The sequence below is a fragment of the Acanthochromis polyacanthus genome, chromosome 14 (genome assembly GCF_021347895.1).
Source record: "Acanthochromis polyacanthus isolate Apoly-LR-REF ecotype Palm Island chromosome 14, KAUST_Apoly_ChrSc, whole genome shotgun sequence".
In the NCBI taxonomy this organism is placed as follows: Eukaryota; Metazoa; Chordata; class Actinopteri; family Pomacentridae; genus Acanthochromis; species Acanthochromis polyacanthus.
Genome location: NC_067126.1, coordinates 8890711 through 8912818, shown reverse-complemented (window position 1 = coordinate 8912818; position 22108 = coordinate 8890711). Strand labels below are relative to the sequence as shown.

At 39.0% G+C, this 22108-nt stretch overlaps 1 protein-coding gene across 12 annotated transcripts in view; it reads left to right on the top strand.

Annotated features, from left to right (window-relative positions):
- caska (calcium/calmodulin-dependent serine protein kinase a) overlaps positions 1-22108 on the top strand; it is a 219882-nt gene that overhangs the window by 82593 nt on the left and 115181 nt on the right. For all 12 annotated transcript variants that reach the window (XM_051958414.1, XM_051958409.1, XM_051958413.1 and 9 more), the window contains exon 2: positions 1835-1947. In XM_051958414.1, coding sequence (XP_051814374.1) covers positions 1835-1947 — 113 coding nt within the window. The remainder of the gene's footprint in view (positions 1-1834; positions 1948-22108) is intronic.

The following is a 22108-nucleotide window of genomic DNA, read 5'->3' as shown; positions in this document are numbered from 1 at the left end:
TATTTAAGTTTCATACCGGATAGAAATGCAACAGTTAAAGGTTGTTAGCTTAATCTGCAATTGTTTTGGTAATCAGTGAGTGGTCGCAGTATTTTTTTTTTTTTGGTATATGTAGTCAAAATCATGAGATTTCTCTTTCCTAAATGTGACCTTTGTCAGGTTTATTTCCTCCTCTGTAACTAAATATCTTAGAATTGTGGACTAAAGAGTCACTTCCAGATGGTTTACTGTCATTTCCGCATTCAAAGTATTTAGGAACAAAATGTAATTAATGATTCTTAAGGACAACATGTTGGCTTTATGTACTTGAGGTGAATACAGGGTAGAACTACAACAGTAAATGGTTGTTAACTTAATCTGCAACTCTTTTGGTATTCAATGAGTTTAAGTAGTTTTTTCTGTAAAAACAAAAAAACGTCCAAAATTTTCCGATTTCTTTTCTTAAATGTGAATATTTTCTGGTTCCTTTCCTCTTTAATGACGGTAAACTTAGTATCTTTGGATTGTGGACAAAACAACAGTCAAATCAACTTTGTTTACCATCATTTTCACATTCGGAGTCTTTGGCAACGAAATGTTTGAAGCTGAAGAAAAAATGTAGTGAAAGTGCTACAATCCAGAACACAAATCATGCAATTGTTGTCAGATTTCTAAAGATAGATAGGAATAAAAATTACTGAATTATAAATTGATATGGACAACATTAGAAGACATTAAAGACATTTGAGGAAATAATCTTCCTTTTTGTAAACCAAAGAACTACTTTTTAATTACCTGAGAAATTAACAAATTAGTCGACAATGAAAATGTGCTTCAGTTTCAAGGGATGGGCAACAATTCTTTATTTAATTTTATCAACTTTCCTGGGTATCATATTACGGCTTTAAGATCATATCATGTCACTACTCCTCTGGTGTCTGCCAAATTAACCATTGCAAATAAACCTAAATAAAATCATACAATATTTGACTTCAAAGTTCTTTTGAAGGCGGCCACTCACACCTGTTAACAAGCAGAAAGCATTGTGGGAGTTTGGCCAGTGAATGGGCACCATGACGAAGCTTTATGGATGATTAATGACCTCCGGCTGCTACATATGCTAGGTTCAGTCAGGATCAACTGGGATACAACTGGGAAGATGAGCTGTTTTAAGCATTATACATTAAGTGGTTATTGATTGACATTCCTGTGTTTATGGAAAAAAACATCCTTTAAATTTGTGACATCTGTGTGACCGTGGACTTAAACGAAGTGTCAAGCTTAGATTTGCACTGGTACTGATTGACCCAGATTGGTGCATCCATCCAACCAAATTTCATCATCGTAAAACAGTCGATAGGTTAATCGATGGGAAAATGGACTTTAGTTGCATCCCTATTGATAATGGTTTAAATGACAGTGTTTATGTAAATGAAAAAATTGTCAGGAGATTTTGCAGTTTTAGCCTCTTTTAGTTTACTGTTTTGGTTTTTGCCATTTTACTGATTCAAGTGTTTCAACTGTCAGCATTTGTCTTCAATGAAGCTCCAAAGGGTTATCTTCATGCTACTTGTGTACTTCTTAAACAAATCATTTAGTATCTAAGGAGGCCATTGCTTACTTTTGCAGCTATTGGAGACCAAAATAAAGCTACAAAGATGAGTGCATCTTGGATTTACAGTCATTCCCACCTGGCCACAAACTCAGTTCTAAACTCTACAATTTCATTTAGCGGACACTTATCCAAAGCGATGTACATATGAGAGTAGACACAACAGTGCTTGTTGGAATAAGAGGTACTTTATAACAAACTGTGTACTAAATATTTGTTTCTTCTGTCATCTGTGTTCTTCAGGGGTCCCTTCAGTGTGGTGAGAAGATGCATCAACAGAGAGACGGGGCAGCAGTTTGCTGTCAAAATCGTGGATGTGGCCCAGTTCACGTCCAGTCCTGGACTCAGCACAGAGGGTACGAGCTCTCAGTCTTTACTTCCTGAGAAATCTAACTTTCATCCACCTCAGTCTGTTAAACAGTAAAAGTTGGTGTAGAGAAGAGGTCAGATGTTCGTCCTTGTTTGCCTGAGTGTGTGGGGTTTCCAGTATAGTGTTTTAAACGAGCCCTCTGAGTGCACCTCGTTCTACACGCTGCTGGCCTACTTCTCATTCACTTGGTCGCTCACAACCACACTTGGGATTTACTCGGTTCAATCACAGTCGTCTGCTGTTGTCTTTGGGCTGTTTCATTGAAGCAGCTAATTACTAAGCCATACCTAGGGCACCTTGAGGGTAATTGTTTAGGAAAGAGGTGCGCTGCCCCTCCACTGTACACAGACATCCTTGTGTTTGTTGTAACGAAACTGCAGATTTTAGAAGTTGTGACACGGAAACAACAGGAACCACTTTCATAGATTTTGAAATGCAAAAAGTTAACATATACACTCACTGGCCACTGTATTAGGTACATCTTGCTAGTTAAAGGTTGGACTCCTTTTTCATTCAGAACTGCCTTAATTTTTTGTGGCATGCTTTCAACAAGGTGTTGGTCCATATTGACTTGATAACATTATGTTGCTGCAGATTTGTCTGCTGCTCATCCATGATGCCAATCTCCCGTTCCACCACATCCCAAAGGTTCTATTAATTTGAGATCTGGTGACTGTGGAGGCCGTTGGGGTCCAGTGGACTCATTGTCATGTTCAAGAAACCAGTCTGACATGATTTGAGCTTTGTGACATGGAGTATTATCCTGCTGGAAGTATCATCAGAAGATGGTCCACTGTGGTCGTAAAGGGATGGACATGGTTAGCAACAATACTCATGTAGGCTGTGGAGTTTAAATGATGCTCAGTTGGTACTAAGGGACCCAAAGTGTGCCAAGAAAATATCCCCCACACCATTACACCACCAGCAGCCTGAACTGCAGGGCCAGGATGGATCCATGCTTTCATGTTGTTTACGCCAAATTCTGACCATCTGGATGTCACAGTAGAGATCGAGGCACATCAGACCAGGCAAAGTTTTTCCAATCTTCTATTGTCCAGATTTGGTGAGCCTGTGTGAATTGCAGCTTCAGTTTCCTGATCTTAGCTGACAGGAGTGGTGCCCGGTGTGGTCTTCTGCTGCTGTAGCCCATCTTCTTCAAGGTTATTGTGTATTCAGAGATGGTATTCTGCATTCCTTGGATGTAACCAGTAGTTACTTGAGTTACTGTTGTCTTTCTATTATCTCCAACCAGTCTGCCCATTCTCCTATGCCCTCGCACATCAACAAGGCATTCTGGTCCACATAGCTCACTGAATATTTTCTCCTTTTCAGACCATTCTCTGTAAAACCCTAGAGATGGTTGTGTGTGAAAATCCCAGTTTATCAGCAGTTTGTGAAATACTCAGACCAGCCCGTCTGGAATCAATATCCATGCCACGTTCAAAGTCACTTAAACCCCCTTTCTTCCTCATTCTGATGCTCGGTTTGAACTTCAGTAAGTTGTCTTCACCACGTCTACATGCCTAAATGCATTGAGTTGGGATCATGTGTTTTGTTGATTAGCTGTTTGTGTTAACAAGCAAATGAACAGGTGTACCTAATAATGTATATATCAAACTGAACGTAATGTAATTTAAGAAGTTCAAAAAATGTCCAAAAACCAGCGTTACTTAGTCTTACATTTTTATGATGTTAAACTGAGCTTAATATGCAGATGTTGTGCATCACTAATCCAGAAAAGGCTGCTGAGCCTTGTCTAGACAAAACAAGCAGAAGTCTTATCAGATATCTCCCACGGGCTGGAGGAGCGGTGGAGGGGAGGGATGAGCGAACAAGAGAGGGGGGAAGAGATCGAAGGGAAGATATTTGGAGGGTGGAGTTGGCGGTGATAAGACAGAAACTAGTAGATGAACTGAAAAGCCTGAGGAGAGACTGAGGGGAGCACCAGGGCTTTGTTAGTGGAAGAGGAAGAGGCTGGTCTGCGGCCAGGCAGCTTTACTGCTGTCTATATATTAGGCAGGTGTATTTAGGGAACAATAAATGGATCTACTTCACTCTTTTCGCCTCAAGCATTCAGATATCACCCTGCTGCATGGAGTGATGTGTTTCCCTGTTCAAATAGGACAATAAAAGGGGTGACAGCATGGATCAAGAGCAAGTTCCACACTGCAGGAAGAGGCATTTTATTCATAGAAATGCTTCTGACTTATTATCACTTTTTGAATCTGTAGTCTGGCATTCATCTCCAAGATGTTGAGCTGCTCATTCACATGCAAATGTAGTATCAGTACTTTTGTTGTTACCTTTGAAAGCGATCCTACTCTCCAGTCTTGTGTTCAATCAGACATTGAGAAGACTGCAGGAAAGTGGATCTCATCGTTTCAGTTCTGAGGTCTCTTACGAAAGATTTTAAAGTACTGCTGTTAGTTTGTAAAGTGCTGAATGATTTTGGGCCTTTCCATTTTTACGCGCCACATTTCTGAAATAAACTCCCAGAAAACAACGCTCAGTTCTTAATTCTCAGTTCAAATCTGAGCCAAAGACTTTTCTGTTTGCTTCTTTCTTTCATTGAACCACATCTGAGATATTTGAGTATCTTAAACTGTACTGTAACTGTGACTTTACTGCTTTTATCTTATGTTTTTATTCTTTATTTATGTCTTTTTTATTGGCCTTTATTTTGCATTTTGAGTAGCGTTGTTGTTGTACATTAACAGCCGAAGCATCTGCAGGAGGCTTGTCTGGCTTTCAGAAATAGGAAAAAAAAAAGACATAAATGGTGAACATGTGGAACCTGCAAGTCCGACAGCAGATATCTTCTAAGTTTAAAAACAGGATGTCATATTTTTTTCTTTTCTGAAGCTAAAAATTCAAGAAAAAAATGTCGGATATGGATTAAACGGTGTGGAAGACCTCACTCACAGATGTTTCAGTTTCGTTATCCCAGCAGGGAAATGTGTCACCAGTGTCCTTTTTGCTTTTGAGGATTTGTCTCACTTAGTTTTTTTTAAACAAATTGGAGGTGTCACTAGAGCTGAAGCTGTCATTTATTTTAGTAGTGTTGCATTCTGCTGATTATTCCATGTTTAATTGAGTAACCTGATAAGAGACGTTTTTTCAGATATACAAAAGAAACACAGTTGTCCAAAAGTGAACAAATAATTGGCCTTTTTTCCTGTTAAAATTACAGTATTTAAGACAGATAGCAGCTCGCTGGGCAGAGTTAGAGGAGATAAAGAGACATATTTTACCAGGCAGAATGACAGGCTGCCAGAATATCCTCCGTGGTTACTTTGAGTACCTCAGTCAGAATCCTGCTGGGTTCAGAAAACACCTGTGACAAAATACGTGATGTTAGCTAGCTAGACAGCGAGTTGACAGTGTTGGATCGGAGTAAATGGAGTCTGAAGCAAACTAGTTAAGCAGTGAGTCAGACAAGTGTGCTTTAATTTATATTATTGCTTTTAGGTAAATCAGATTCAGTTGCTCTGACAGGCAAAGGAGCTCAGCTAGTAAAGAGATCCACTTGACTCTTCATTTTATTAGCCTTCATCTGCACCTCCAATCACATTTAATAACGTTAAATGCTAATGCATGTGGGCAAATTAGGAATCAACCGATATGGGCTTCATAGGTCCCATTATTGGTAATCAGAAGGTCGACAACTGATATTTGGACCCAATAAATCATTACGATAAATATAATGATTCAACAGCATGTGACAGCAGAGAATCTGTCATTCATAACTGGACTTCATTAAAAACAAGGGTGACCATGACTGTTAAATATAAATAATGATTAAATTATCTCCTCTATTTATGTGGGACCGACTTGGATTGATCAGTTGCGTCTGTTGTTCTTCTCTGTTTTCTTAATCTTTCACTGTTCTGTTCTATTGATTATCAAGAAAGGCTGATAACTGATATACATTAAATGTAATGTTTTACCAGCATGTGATAGCAGAGAACTTGTAATTCATAACTAGGCTTCTTCATTACTAAAGGTGACTGTAACCGAATATGTAAAATGGAAACAGGAGTGATAGAATTAGGATTCTCTGCTCTGTCTATGTGGGATCAACGGACAGGAATGTTTCCATAATACTATAAAATATGAACAAATGACTTCAAATTTTCAAACCATTTCCAAAGCAACTCAGATTTTTTTTCCCACAACGGTTAAAAAGTTGTTCAAACAAAAACTACTCAAAACATTTCTAAAGTGATTTGAAATTCTCCATAATGGCAAGAAACTTTTCCAAAGTGACTTTAAAATATCTACAAAGTTGTTAAACAAGTTGTCCAAAATGACTTGACTGAAAAAAAGATTGTCAGAATTCTCCAAAGTCTTTAAAAAAGAAACATGAGTGATTCAATTATCTCCTCTGTTTATGTGGGATCGACTGAGGTTGATCACTTTGTCTCCTGGCTACATCTGCTGCTCTTCTCTGTTTTCTTAGTCTTTCTCTGTTCTATCACTTTTATTGCCTACTAAGGTCTATATCGCAAAGCTTTATTATTTATTGTTTTCTAGACTCTGTTTCAGGTTAATCTGTGGCTGCCTTCTGACTTAGCCGCTAGCCGTTAGCATAGCATTAGCCACTGCGACAGAAGCTAACTTCCTGGTGTCTTCTTCAGTTTTTGCTGCTTGAGAGACATTTCTGAAACTGCAGAGAGAGGTGGCTGCAGCAGACTCAGTGTAAGGAATTTAATTTATCAATAATTGGTGAATTAATATATAGTTACCAAAACCTGGGAAAATGCTAAACATCGGCCATTTTTATCGGTCTTTTCCTAGTCCAAAATAGATGGATTTCTAGCTTGATGAAGTTAATTATCTTTGTTTGACTTTGGGTGACAAAGGCTGTACAATTCAGAGAAAACCTGCCCAAAAATAAAGAATATATGCAGCCTTCTTCTCAAGAATATCTAATCATATGTCTAAATATCAAGCGTGACATTTTGAAGCCCAGAATCCTGCAGGACAGTGAGGTGTGCTGGCGTTTCAGGAGGTGGAAAACATTTTCTGATTGGCCGTGTGACCATGTGGACATGCTGTGAGCTCCAGATAATTAATGTTTCCAGGAAAGGCTTTACCTGCCACGTTACACTGCAGCTTCTTTAACTTCTGTAATTCTTCCTCGCTGATCGAGGGAACATAATCCAGCATGACGGGCATGTCAGAACATCTCCGTAGTTTATTTAAGCTTCTGTGTGGCACACTTAACATGCTTAGTCAGTCATACAGCGGTCCCCTACAAAGCAGCAGCGATGCTAGAGTGAGACTTTAGAAATAATGTCTATAGAAAGCTGTAGGTCTCGATTTTAGTTATAGCTTGAGGTCTGAGCGGAGCCAAAACAACTGCTTCTGATGAGTCACTGTGGTTTCATGCCGTGTTGTGACCCTGATACTGATCTGACCAGACGTACACAGAGCAGATAAAGTTCATATGTGCCTGCTCACACTTGCAAAAGCATTTAGATTTATCACCGTGTTAAAACCCGGAGCTAAATGTTAGGGGGCTAGAAAGGTTTAATAACGGCAGAGAACAGAGACATGGAGAAAGTTTTAAACCTCGTAAAAGAGCAGAGTGGATCGATTTAGTGACACTCTGGCCTCTTAACGAGACGTTCACATGGCTGAGTTGATTTTCTCTCAGGCTGTAGTCAACCAAAGAAAATCTTACTCAACTGAAATCATGCATTCTGCTGAAGCAATCGGTTGGTCATAGGGGAGAAAAAATAAATCAGAATGTTATCTGTAGATGAGTGACTCAACCTGCAGACTTGTTAGCTGTAATGAATTATAATTCAGCATAAAAAGGTAGGATTGGCAGCATTTTAAATCATTTTTTTATGTTTCAATGATAAAACAGACTGGGAGCAGACCAGCTGCGCATATTCATCTGATTTCTGAAAATATATCTAACTATTGAGGAACATAACAGACAAGTTAGCTACTGTTTTAGATGATCTAAATGTTGGTGGTTGAAGTGTGACATAAAGGACTTTCAGCCACAAAATACGGGCGACTTTTTAGCAGTTAAATCAGAGCCAACTTCAAGTAAACAGTCACTACACCTTAAATAAGTTAGTACTGGAAGTCTTCATTAGGTTGGGCCAGTTCAAAATTGAGAAAACACGGGGGTGTTCCCAAGTAGTCTGTTCCTCCTGCCACCACAACTAGTGGATTAATCCTGGAAGGCTGTTGATCCAATGCAGAGCTTTTTGGTCACTTAAAAGCACATCCACCAAACAGTCGACCTGTCCTAGTCGCTACAGCTCTAATTTTCTCTTCTGATACTGTTCAGAGTAGACAAATCTGAAAATGCTGCTCAAATTTGAAAATGTTCTCTGCACTAGCATCACCATATCTCATTCTACGTCCACAATGATGCAAAGACAGTATGAAAAACAGCTATACCTCCTTTTTTCACAGCTGGGCATGGCCATGATCTTATTTACCTTAAGTTAAAGTTTTAAATCCTCGCAGATATTCTGATTAACAGATTTTATATTTGTGTTGTCAGAGAACACAAACATGATATCAGTATATGGGATTTTTGAAGTTTTGTTCCTTCCTCCGCTGCAAAGCAAGATGTCCACTTTCAGATTTGAGGCAGATATTCTCGATGTGACCGACAATCATCTTCTCTGCTTCAAACTCCTGGAAACAGAATTTCTGTCCGGTTGAACTGCCTCTCAGCAAAATGAAGCATACTTAAAAAAGAAACTCTGGCAGCAGTTGGATAATTAGGGGTCAGCATCTTCCACATGTCTGGATGCTTCCGTCTCAATTAGAATCTGTGATAAAAACGATGTTTGCACGGAGTTCTGTAAATACGAGGCCGTGCCAAAAACCACACGGAGCGAGTCGGGCAGAATTATATGAGCTGAAATAGAAACGCAGCAAACACTGACAGCTTCAAGACACATTTTACTGTTTACAGTCAACTCGCCAGCAAACGTACACCCAGAGATGACGAGTACGTCAAAGTTTTGTGTTAGAAATGTGCAGTAAGGGAGTTGATTTGGGAATTCTTAAAGGGGTTTGGGTGGGTTATTAAGGATGCTGAATCCATTTATGACGTTTTGAAAGCTTAAAATGGCTGTTTACACCATAAGTTGCTTTATTTCAACCCCAGATTTGCCCATTTTTTGCTGTATTTTCAGACACTTTAGTGGTTTTAGAGGACGCTGAATGCATTTATGACATTTTTTTGAAATTTAAAATGTCTGTTTAAACCAAAAAGTTACCCTATTTCACTTCCAGATCGGCCAGTTTTTGCAGTGTTTCGACACTTTTTTAGGTTTTAGAGGATGCTGAATCCATTTAAAACATTTTTCTAACTTAAAATGAATCTTAAAACCTTAAGTTCCCCCATTTAAATTCCACATGGGCCAATTTTTGCAGAATTTTCAGCCTCTGTTTGAGGTTTTAAAAAATGCTGAATCCATTTATGGCATTTTTAAAACTTAAAATAGCTGTTCAAACCATAGGTTACCCTATTTAATTTCCAGATTCGCCAATTGTTGCTGAGTTTTTGGCCAATTCATAGAGTTGTTAGAGGATGCTGATTTTTTTTTTTTTTTAAAGCTTAAAATGTCTGTTTAAAACATAAATTACCCTATTTCAATTCCAGAGAGATCCATTTTTGCAGGATGTTTAGACATTTTAGAGGATGCTGATATTTCTAATGAGGCTCCAGCATCCTCCGCGACCCTAGTGAGGACAAAGTGGTGTGTAGAGGATGGATGATATTTCTAATAATTGAAATCTTCAACTTGCTTACACATTGAAGGATATTTATGAACACAACTAGTAACACCATGGAGAAGAGGAACATTTTAATTTTTGTGATTCTATTATGCAGTGATTGAAAGTTGGGTATTGGAAGCAGCAAAGGCACAACAAACTAGAATGAAGCGACTATGGCCAAACAGTATGACAATAAATAGAGAAGGGAGTGTATTACAAGTCAAAAATCGTTTGTCTTAGGTGTTGTACTGTACAGCAGTGACAATAATATAATCTAATGCAGAACAGGTAAGAACTCACAAGATTATTGGAGCAGAAAAGTGGTGCAACAGTTACAAAATGCGATACAACTGGAAAATTCCATCAGGAGTCGACTTTACATTGATGGATCTGCAGCCTGTGAAAGATAAAGTAATGAATGAGATGCTAAAAGCTAAAGCAGAGTGAAGTCAAAAGTCAAAGGAAATTCCATTAATGTGAAATCCTTCATCACCGAACAGCAACTTCCACAGTTTTTTGACCAGTTTGTCACCAAACTTCTGGCCGTGTCCACATTCCCTGGCGTCTTAGCGGTGCCTGGTTAATTACTGGGCATCCATCTTGGTGGCAGACCCCTTCGCTCTCAGCCCACGCCTCCACTCACTGCTGCTCTGAGTCGTGTCTTTTCCACAGTCCACAGACAAGAGTGGGAGAATCTTGATTGAAGGGTAACTACACCCACAGATTCTGTGAGAAGCAAGAATATTTAAAAAAAAAAACAAAAAAAAACCTTGCAGCAGAGTGAAGGGAGCAGCGGCTGTGGGAGGCGGGGAAGGTCACGGGGGAGACGGACCACGGCTCAGCGCAGCGTGGACAGAGATGGAAGGGCGACTCCACGCCAGCCACGGTTAAGTGGAAATGGCTTACAGAGCTCTTCTGCTTGGATGCAGGGTTACTACTGAATACAGTCCTGCAGGTGCAAAGAGAAAGTCCCAGAGTACTTTCTGAGTGTTTCAGTACATAGCCGTAGCCCTGCAGTTCATTGTGATTAAATAATGTGTCAGCTGTAAATGTTGTTATGCTCTGAATACAGCACAGGTGTCTAGTGTAGGTGTGTAATGACACCGCACAGAAATCAATCTCATTCATACCCAGCTTTGTTTTTCTGACATTTATCAGGCTGAAGCTAATGCTAGCAACAAGCTGCTATTAGCCAGTGTGTGAGCTACACCACTGTTTCTGGGTGAGGCCGCTTTTTTTTCTCTCTACTTTCTCTGATGGCTTTAAAGAACAGTTTATTAAGCAACAAGTTTAGATTTTGTTTAGCATTATTCCTATTAAATCTGTAATAAAACAGACACAAAACATCACAAAGGAGTCGAGGATAGAGAGTAAAGAATAACGTTTATCCAGTAATAATGGCACCACACGTAATCGGTGATTCAAAATATGTTTTATATTTTCAGTTTAGCAAAGGGGATATTTATGCTGGATGGAAACAAGAATAATGGTGACCTCCAGACTGAGTGGAAAACTTTGTTCTTCTGGTTTGTTTTACAACATGCTTCAAGAAAGTTGTTTTTCTCTTTCAGTTAAAGTACGTACAGTTTATAATTACAATTTTCCTCATTGTTGGATAATTTTTTATGGCAAACCAAAAGTGTCTTCTGTGTGGTGTGACAAAGTTAGAATGCTTTGAATCTTTTTTAAATAGCTACATTTATTTGGTCGTTTATGTTGTTTTTGCAAAAATTTAAAAACCTGCAATCGACATGTAAAACATTTATCCAAGCGCTCACAGATATACCAATACCAGAAAAATTGTGGCATACTATCATCTCAGCTCTGTGTACATTCTGCCTGGATTTTTGTCAGTGAGGAGTGCAGTTTTTTTATTCTTCTTTTTTCATGGGATTTGGTTTACATGAAGCGGTTTATTTTGGGCAAATTTTCAAATAAGATGTGTAAAACAAGTGATTTTGGCAAAATATTATGATTTTAAGCTTAGATTTGATTAATTATCTCAACAGAACTACATGTTAAACAGAATTAGAACAAGGACTGTTAACCCTTTAAATCTAAAGTATGAGAAAATTTAATTTTTTGTAAACATTTATTATAGTTCACATTTTACATTTTCGTTGTCTGATATTTTGTTCATGTTCAACTCCAGTTCTTAATTCAGTAAAATATTGAAAAAAGTCCTTTTTTTTTTTCACTTTAAACTATTGTTACATTGTCTAAACAGTTAGTTTATGTCAGATACTGAAAGCTTAAGTTGTTTTGGAAATAAAGGGTAAAAGAAATCGTCCATAGTATGATTTCTGACTCTTTTAGTGCCCAAATAAAAATCCAAAAAATCTGGCATTTCTTTCTGTTGCTGACTGATAAATGGGGTCATTTTGGTGATTTTAAAAAGAAAACAAGCATTTCAAACCTTTTGAGGTCAAGAGGATGAAACGTTTTCTTTTTTGTCTTCTTACAAAAACTTTACACTATCAGAATGATAGAATGTGTCTTGAAGATCACTGAAAACTCCCTGAATGCTGTTTTTTCACTGTAGATGTGTGTGTGTGTGTGTGTGTGTGTGTGTGTGTGTGTGTGTGTGTGTGTGTGTGTGTGTGTGTGTGTGTGTGTGTGTGTGTGTGTGTGTGTGTGTGTGTGTGTGTGTGCTACATGGTCAGTCATTTATATCCAGTCTCAGCCCCTCCTCAGGAATCCATCAAACTCCCTCCAGACGCCAGCCGGCTGTTCTCGTTGTTGATTTGTTTTTATTTCCTCCTGTTTTCGTTGCCTGTAGAAATCAGAGCGGTTTCAGTCAAGCGGGCAGCTGTAACACAGCACCACCACAGTAATCAAACACGCACAAAAACACCCAGCTCAGACCCAGGAAAGTGGGTCAAATGGTTCACGTCTTGGCAATGGGTTGGTCAGCGGAGGCCCGATACCCACACACACACACACACACACACACACACACACACACACACACACACACACACACACACACACACACACACACACACACACACACACACGTTTGTACTTCTATCTTAGTGAGGACATCCATAGGCGTAATGCATTTCCTAGAGCCTTACCCTAACCTTAACCATCACAACTGATTGCCTAACCCTAATCCTTACCCTAACCCCAACCAAACCTCAATTCATACCTATTCTCTAAAAACAAGTCTTCACCCTCAAACATGGGTGTTTCAAAGTGAGGACCGGCCAAAATGTCCTCACTTTGTAAAAATGTCCTCACTTTGATAGTTAAATGCAGAAAATGGTACTCACCATGTAGCAAGTACAAGAACACACACACACACCAGCTTGTTTTCTCTTCAGCCTGTCCGGAGGTCTGTCTGATGAATAGGTCAGCCCTCTGAGGGGATGAGAGAGAAAAGCAAGCCAGAGAATGAGCAAAATTCATCATGTGCCATCGCCTACTCACTTCGCCTCCCTTCCTTCTCTCCTCCTCTTGTCTTTCTCCCTCCACCCTTCATTTCCTCCCTCCTTCATCCCTCTCCCCTGTCTTCGTAACGAATCGCAGCAGCCCCAGCGTCGGTTTGTGAGCTTATAAAACTCTTCCTGTTAGCTCGCCGTGACATTTTGTCCCGACTGTCTGGGTCTCGGAGCTGCACACACCTACAGCCCGGCGATAGCTAGGCCTCCCTCCACTGCAGGCTTTGACTCCCAGCAGGAGGAGCAGGGATCGCTGTGGAGATCACATCTGTTTATCTCCTCGCGCTTTATCTCCCTCCTCTATTTCAGCCGCCTCCTTCACTGGTAAATTGAGCTCATACAACACTACATTTTAAGCTGCTCGGGGGGCTTCGTGCCGGCAGTAAAATCAAGAAAATGACGTATTGTTTCTTTTCAATACCAGTGTACAAGAAAACACAACAGAGCTGGATTTCTGTTGGTTTTGTTCCACATGTGGTGATTATGTAATGAAGATTTTATCACCACAGTGCAGCAGCTTGTAATGACTCCTGGTTAACATTTAGTGTTCATGCACGAATGACTAAATCTGTATTTAATATGTTTAAATTTGGCTGCATTGCACACAGAACAAGGCTGGAATTCTGCAGATGTGTGAAGTTTTAATTCTGAGTGAAAAGCTGTCAAAGAAGAAGAGATTTGGCTTCCCCCCCCCCCCCCCCCCCCTTTTTTTTTAGCATTGGGGTCCAGAACTGGTTCCAATTTGGGAAAGTCAGATTCATTTTACAAGGACTTGATTGAACTCTATCAAACTAGAAATGAGACATTGTCGCTATGGTTAGCTCTGTGTTTCTACTGCTAACATTTTAAATGGTAAAATCAACAAATCTGAAATAAATTCCCACCTGAACCACTCAGAATCAGCTGATTTTTGTGTATGTATATCTACATTATATTTAAGGAAGCTATGTGAAGTTTTGCTTTCATACAGTGTCTATTTTCTGTGCCTTGAAATACATAACTATTTTAAAAGAAACATTACTTTTCATGCATTTTAAAGCCCTCATAACTTTAGAAGTAGAGGAGACAAACATATGACATTTTAAGATATAAAAAACATGTTTTAGCTTTTTCACTGATTGTTAAAAACCACAACTAAATCAGTTTTACATCCGCTCCAGGTGTCACAATTTAAAGCCCAAATCTTATTTTTGTTCGGCACTTTTTTCTATAACTGAGCTTTAAAAATCTGTTTTGGTAACTTTAATCATTTGAAACTTAAAGAGTCAGAGTTAATAAAACCTCATTAGCCTTTAGCTACGGTTAACAGAGAGCTAAAGTGAACATGTTTACTGATCTTAATCTTTAATATAGTTACATATTACAGGAAAATCTCTCAAGGAGAAGAATGGCAAGCTCAGAATATAGCATTACTGGATGTATCTCCAGATATATTATATATCTAATAATGATATTGATGATGTGTTTGTCTCTTTTTAATAATTTCATCCTCCTGTTTGTGGAGTTTTCCAGTTGTTGCCAACAGCTTTTCCTGCAGGATTTTCCACCTTTGAATCAGTCGCTGTACATCTGTATTTGTGGAACAGCCAGTAGGAACAATGCAGTCTCTCTGCCAACAGAGCCACCAGGAGGAGCAACGTTGTGCTTTGCCTCTCATTAGATGAAGTGTCTTTTGTAGTTCTACTTTCCTTGCAGACCACCTGCTACGCAAGATGCTGAAAGGTGACATTTTTGCTCAGTGGTGCCAAAAAATGACTGCCTACCCCAACTTTAAACAATGAAAGTAGATTTATCATACTGCTGGGCATCAGATTGAACTTTTAAAGAAACATCACTGTTAGACTTGCATATATTAGATAAGTCAGGCGTTATATGTTTTGCCTACGTTGCAATGCTCGTCTGTGATCTTGGAGTAGCTTTAAGTTTTGCATTTATTATATTTTGTAGAGGTTAGATTAGAGGAATAGTAACGCTGCTTTAATTTCACATGAAGCTTGTATTAAAGAAATTCTAGTCTGGCTTTCAGCTGAACGTACAGAAATTAAGTCAGTTTGAAGAGTTTAATTGTTGCGACTGATTAAATTTGAGTTTACTTCCACAGCCCGGCCCCAGTTATATATATGGTGGAACTAATTTGCATTTTTAGTGTTGCATATACAATTTTGTACGCCGCAACCTGCAGTCTTATCTGTTTCCTTCCACTGTGCCTTTCTCTGTCTTTTTTAAAAGTATTTCTTGCTTATTAATTCTTGTTGTTTACACTTCAGCTACAGGATCAATAGCATTGTACTGGCTTTGCTCACACAAACACACACACAGAAACACACACAGAGGTGTAACTAACTCACAGCAGTTTTTTCGTAGCTCAATAAAACTGCCGTGGCGCTTTGCCTCTCATTAGATGAAGTATCTTTTGTAATCTCCAGCAGGAGTTACAGTGACGGACATAAGCAGCGAGCTCACCAGATGACATTAAGTGTGGCAGGCTGCAATGCCCTTAAGGTAACCACTTATCCCAGCTTTAGCAGCATTAGCATCATGTTAGAGCTAGCCGACGCCTTGTGCTTGTCCTCGGAGGATTAGCTTAATGTTAGCGCCAAGACTCGCAGCAGCACAAGTGGCTCATAGCTTCAGCTCGGAGCTTAATTAAATGTCACTGCATACATGGAAGAACAATACGCTAACTTTTCATTATAGTTCACGCCATAATGATGTGAATTTATGTGTGTGTGTGTGAGAGAGAGAGATTGTGTGAAACCCTATCACATCTTTGCAGAAACATCTCCTCAGCCCTACCTTTTCCAATTCTGAATCCTCGTCCATAAATCACCTCCAGCAGCAGCAGTCAGGGAAATATCTTACTGAGAAAGTGGAATATTTAGCCTCCAATGTGCAAAGTGAGCATGTATACTTTGGCACAGCTTCACTGTTTGAGCTGGAGAGATGAATATTACCAGTTAATACCGTGAAGTGTGCTTGCTGAGGCATTTAGAGTAAATCGATTCAGACTGTGCTCACGCAGAAAGGTTATGTATATAATGTACATTTCTCTGGTTGGCATCAACCTTCAAAACCCCTCAGAGCAGCTGCCAGGCATCAATGAATGGATCAAAAGACAGAGCGGCAGAATGGAGGGATGAAAGCGAGATAGGTGGGTTAGGCTATGTTCAGATGTTGTACTGAAGGCTAATCCCTATTGTCTGTCAAATCCAATCTGAAAACCTGCAACAGCTGTTAAGAACAAAACACTGACGTGTCACGGCGTCTTTTAAGCTGATATGAAAAACTTGTTAGCAAACATCCTGCAGTAATGGAGCGACATAGGATTCATTTAAAGACGCATTCACTTGATCTTCACTCTGTTGTAGCCCTGTTTTTGGTCTCTCCTTTAGGTGGTAATGATTAATCATCAAACAACTAACTGGTGTTAATAATTTACTTAATTAAGCAGAAGCTGAGGGACATGCAGTCAGGAAATGTGTTGTACATCAGCGGTAGTACCCGGTTCTGCCACCAGATGGAGACTCATACTGTTTAATGTGACTGCAGCTTTAATACCGCAGTTTTGGGAATGTTGGTGATAAATTGCTGATAATAATTTAACTAATTCAAAACATATGAACCAATAAGGCAAAAGACATGCATGTCAAAAGATGTATTGCACAATAGCTGTAGTATCATACTGTTTTTTAACACAGCAGCCCGTTTTCAGTGTTTAATACTGTAGGGATTTGCGATGTTGCTGTTGAATGTTTAATCAACAATAATAATTTAACATATTGAAAATATGTGAACCAATAATGCAAAAGACAAAGGACTTGCATTGTACGTTAGCTGTAGTATCTTGTTGCGCCACCAGATGGAGCCTCTTACCGTTGAATGTGACTGCAGCTTTAATACTGTAGTGTTGGGTATATTAATGATTAATGGTTATTTTTTGTGATAGTAATTTCACACATATAAACCAATAAGGCAAAAGACAAAGGACATGCATGTCAAAAAAATATGTTTTACATTAGCAGTAGTATCTTGTTGTGCCACAAGGTGGAGCTTCTTACTGTTGAAAACTGCTTTTGTGTTGGTAAGCAGAGAGTATTGTGGGAGATTAGCTAGCAAAGGACCACCATGAGAAAGTTTTCTGTGGTGCTTAATGACTACCAGAGCTCATAAATTAAAGTTAAACGGAGATGTACTAGGAGAACGTTCCTGTAGCACAACTGGACTGAATGTAGCAAGCAGTTGCAGCAGCTTGTGGTAAATATATCAGCATATGAAATACAATGTGCAGCACTCTATTTGTGTTATTAATTATTTGATATAATATTATTATTATTGATAGCGCTACCATTTAAGATAAAAGTTCAAGGCTTATATCCCTAGTATTGTCCCAAGTAAGAAGTCGCTTGTACTTTGGGCAGTTCCCTGTTAGCAATCACAAAGAAAAACAGTAATGTTAGCGTTCAAATCCCAGTTGTTAAAAGTAGTTTTGTAATTGTTATTACAGTTGTGTTTATGTTTTGATAACAGTGGATCAATTTTGTGTTTGTATGGCCAAAAGCATTAAAGGGGCACCATGAGAGAGACTTCTGTAGTGGTTAATGGTTTCCGGCTAGTGTTTTTCAGGAGAAAACAAGTCCATGTTTAGTAGGTCAAGTCATTTGGGTAACCTCAAGTGCCTTTGGTAAAAAAAAAAAATGGCTTCATCATTTTATGTAGAAACAGCCACTGAACATTACTGATTGATAGCATGACCAACTGACAGTTAAGAATTTTACATTTCCATCGGAGATGTCTACCGACCCCTCAGACAAACCCGTAAACCCTCCACTATGTTTAGCAGCCTTCTGTATAGTGAAGGTACGGCACAGTTGCTGTATGAAAGAGGTCACTGCATCTATTTTCTGTTTGGTACTGAGCAGTTAAAGTACCGGGGCTTTTTAGAGCTTTTTCTCTGAAAAGTTTCCTGCCAGAGAATGGAAATACAGTGGTGCCCTCCATAAGTATATTCACAGTAGAGTGGAATGGGTGTTTTTGCTACTTTAGGCATTTGAATTTGAGATCAAAATAAATAATTTCTTTTAAAGTTTGGTATAGTGGCAGTTAAAGTGAACAGTATGCAAAAAATGGTAATTTCTTTTCCACTGATGAAATCATAAAAATGATGTGATTTCTGCTGCAGTCTGCCACACACAAAAATGTTCCTGATTTGTAGTCTGGAACATCTCTTTAACACCACAATGCCACATTTATATGTGACTGTCATGGCGTATTTTATCTCTATCAAAAGTTGTTCAGCCCTAGTTGCATTTGAGAATCCTTTTCAAACAAATTTAGCAGCATCTGTCTATTGACTCGTTGTTACAAAGCCGTTGTTCACTGTCTAATTTAGATGCAGAAGCAGGTAGTATCAGGGAGATGTATTTCAGGATTTTGTCCTCCATACATAGAGCCTGAGGTTGTCAGTGTTTGCCTTAAAGATGTGAAGATGTTACCGATTGAAATCAGGTGTGTTTTTATGATTTTAGGGGGAAATTCTAAAGAAAATAGCCTCGGGCTGATAATGATGAAGAAGCAGATGCACAGAGAAAGACAAGTTTGTGTATGCTATGCAGTTTGGATGCGGTTGTCATAGATTATTAAAGTTTTGCTGCAGTGCTCCACTGTACTGAAGCTTTTCAATAGCCACCGTGTGGATAAATTGTAATTTAAAGGCTTTGTGATTCACCGATATGCTGCAGTTTTGTAGGTGCACTACTTTGCTCTGGTGGAAAATTTCCTCTAATCGCGCAAACCTGCCTTCCATCCCTGCTCTATTCATCCCATTTTACATGAAAGAACAATTTTTCCATTTGCATCAGAGAGACTGTGACAGAATATTGATTGTTTTCCTCTTGTCCCCGTGCACATCAGTCTTGTCAAAACTCCGGCTCCATCAAATGATAGCCGTCTTTTCCTTCGTTTTTATCCCCTGCAAACAAAACCAAATGTAGAGTTTCTGCTATTTGTCTCCTGAGGAGGAAAGCTTTGTGTGGTGCTGCGTCCGCCTGTCATCTTTCCCAGGCGATTCCTCTAAACAGCCAGCTCACATTGTTCTTTTCAGCTCCAGTAACCCCCTCCATTAACCCTCCTCTTCATTAGGAACCAATTAAAGTGGTAGATGCTCATTGCCAGGCAGCAGTGAGAGCATCTAAAATAATGGGATGGTTACAAGCAAACTGCACTTGAACCGAAGGGGAGCAGACAAGATGCCAATTTGCATACGAGACACTCCTGCCGATGAGTCACCATCACGCCTGTTTAGGAGTACAGACCTCATGCTGCGCTATGCGTTTTCCATTTACACCGGTAAAGCTAAGCTGCAGAAAGCTCCAAGGTGGGCAGGATCGAATGAAAACGCCAGAGCGTAGAGCTGGGAAAGCTGCAGAGGTCAACGATTTACAGAAAACATGGAATGGATTAAAATGTGTGAACTGTCCTTTTAACGTGTAGCGCAGGAGTGTCAAACTTATTGTAGTTCAGGCGCCACATTCAGCCCAGTTTGAGCTCAAGTGGGCCAGACCAGTAAAATTACAGCTTAATATCCTATAAATAACCACAACTCCAAGTATTTCCCTTTGTTTTAGTGCAAAAAAGTATGTATCTTTACATTTAATGAACTACCTTTTACAAAAAATGATGAACAACCTGAAATTTCTTAAGAAAGATTAGTTCAATTTCAACAATATTTTGCCTCAGTATATAATTTACACACTACAACTTACAGATCACAAAGTGTCTACACGGGAATAAAACATTTAGTCATCTGGAACTGAACAATATATTATTTTACTTCAAGTAATGACAAGTCAGACAAAAAATCCCAATAAAAACAAGACAAAATATTACAAAAAATGAGACATAAAATGACAAAAATGGTACACAAATGACAAAAGTGAGAAAAAAATGACAAAAAAAATGGGCAATCAACACAAGTGAGACAAAAAAGACAGACCAACAAACGAGACAAAATGACAAAAGCGAGAAACAGAATGACAAAAAATCGATAAATGACGCAAGTGAGACAAAAACGAAACGCAAAACGAGAGATAAGCAACAAAAATCAGACCAAAAAAAGTTGAAATATTACAAAAACGAGACACAAAGCGACACAATAACAAAAAGCAATCTAGTATTTTACTTTATGATCAAAACAACTTGTCAAGGTCTAGATTTTTTTTTAATTTATGGTTTTACAAATTTAAAGTTTGTAGTTAATGTCTTCTCTGTAATTTGTACCCTTTACAAAGTCATCCCATGGGCCCAATTGGACCCTCAGGTGGGCTGGTTTTGGCCCGCGGGCCGCACGTTTGACACCCCTGGCGTAGCACATTGTCACTGAACTGCAAAATCTGGCTGGTTTTCTGACAACATGATGTTTATAAGGTCAGTGAAAAAGTAAAATCTGACAAGATTTGCCAAACTGTGCCAGAGAGATCCTCGACTTCCTCTACAATGAGGAACGGAGGGAAAACAGATCCTCGTATGTCTCTCAAAGCGTGCAGAAGCGCTGGCAGCTCCTCGTTGAAGACGATCGTCTGAGTTCTCGTTGGGTCGTCTTCTCTGCTGCTATAAAAACTCCCACTGATTGGCTGGTGGGCGACACAGCGAAGGTGGATCAGGAGGCAACAATGTGAACTCTCCCATTCTGATGACGCTCATAGCAGGCGGCTGGAAAAAAGCTTCTGGTCATATGAACTGTTATGGCTCCTATTTACTGATTAGTTGATTAATCCATACAATTTTCTCTGAAACAGCAAAATGACTATTCAAGTTATTTTTATGTTGGCAAATTGTATGTCACTGTATGTTGCAGCACAATAGGAGATCTCAGCAAAGATTTACATAGAAATAAACAACATCCTCACAAATTCACCACACACTCAAGTTTGAGACGATAGCTATACTAAGAATTTGTCTGTTCTTTCATACAGCTTGAAGATACACCCAAAGTCAAAGATGTTCCATTAGCTGATCTGTACTTCAAATATCCACCATTTCCACGTTACACTTTCTCCAATATGCAGACCCAGTAACTAAATGTTTTCACTTTGTTTTGTGGTTTTAAAGAAACTTGGGTTTCTCAGTTTTACTCGTGTTCTCCAAAATCACAAATTGACCATTTAAGTTGATTTTATTTTGACAAACTGCATGTCATTATATATTATAGCACAATGCAAACAAGAAAAGCACTCAGAGAGAGCAGTACTCCACCAAGGCTACTCAGTGTTTGTGTCATTTCCCACAGATGAAATCTGTAATAAAAAATGACCTTGTGCTGAGTACAGGTGTGTGTTATAAATGTGTACGTTACGGATACTGAATCACATGACCTAAATACGTAGCAGGCAGCGGAAATTGATGGGACTCAGAAACACACCCACTATTTAATCAACTGTTCCTTGTATCATTTCTGATGGATAGGTCCGCAGTGGTGGAGGGGGGTGTTGAAGTGGACACTCCAACATGATTAGAGAGCTTATTATCACAAAACAAAATAGTTACATCTGTATATTAAACAAAGTTAAAATTGGTGGTTAGTTTTGCAACTCTTTTTCTGCCTGCTGTATAATTATTCACTGACTGTCACTGTGTCTTTGAATTCTTAAGTCAGATGAATTCTCAGCCCAGCTCTCATCTTTAACTTCATTAACAATATTTTGAGTTTATCGTACAGCATTGCAGTCATAAAATCTGTATTTGCAGAGCAGCATCTTGGTTATCATCTAGTCTTAACAGGTTGGGCTTCAGTCTTTATTTCATACTTGTTTCGTAGTCCAACAATAGAAACTGAAAAATATGTGAATTAGTACAGCTTTATTGGGAATTTGCCTGAATTAAAATGCAATATATGTGAGCACAGAGAGCAGGAAGGGAGCTAACAGATGTATGCGCTAGTGTTTGTGTGAT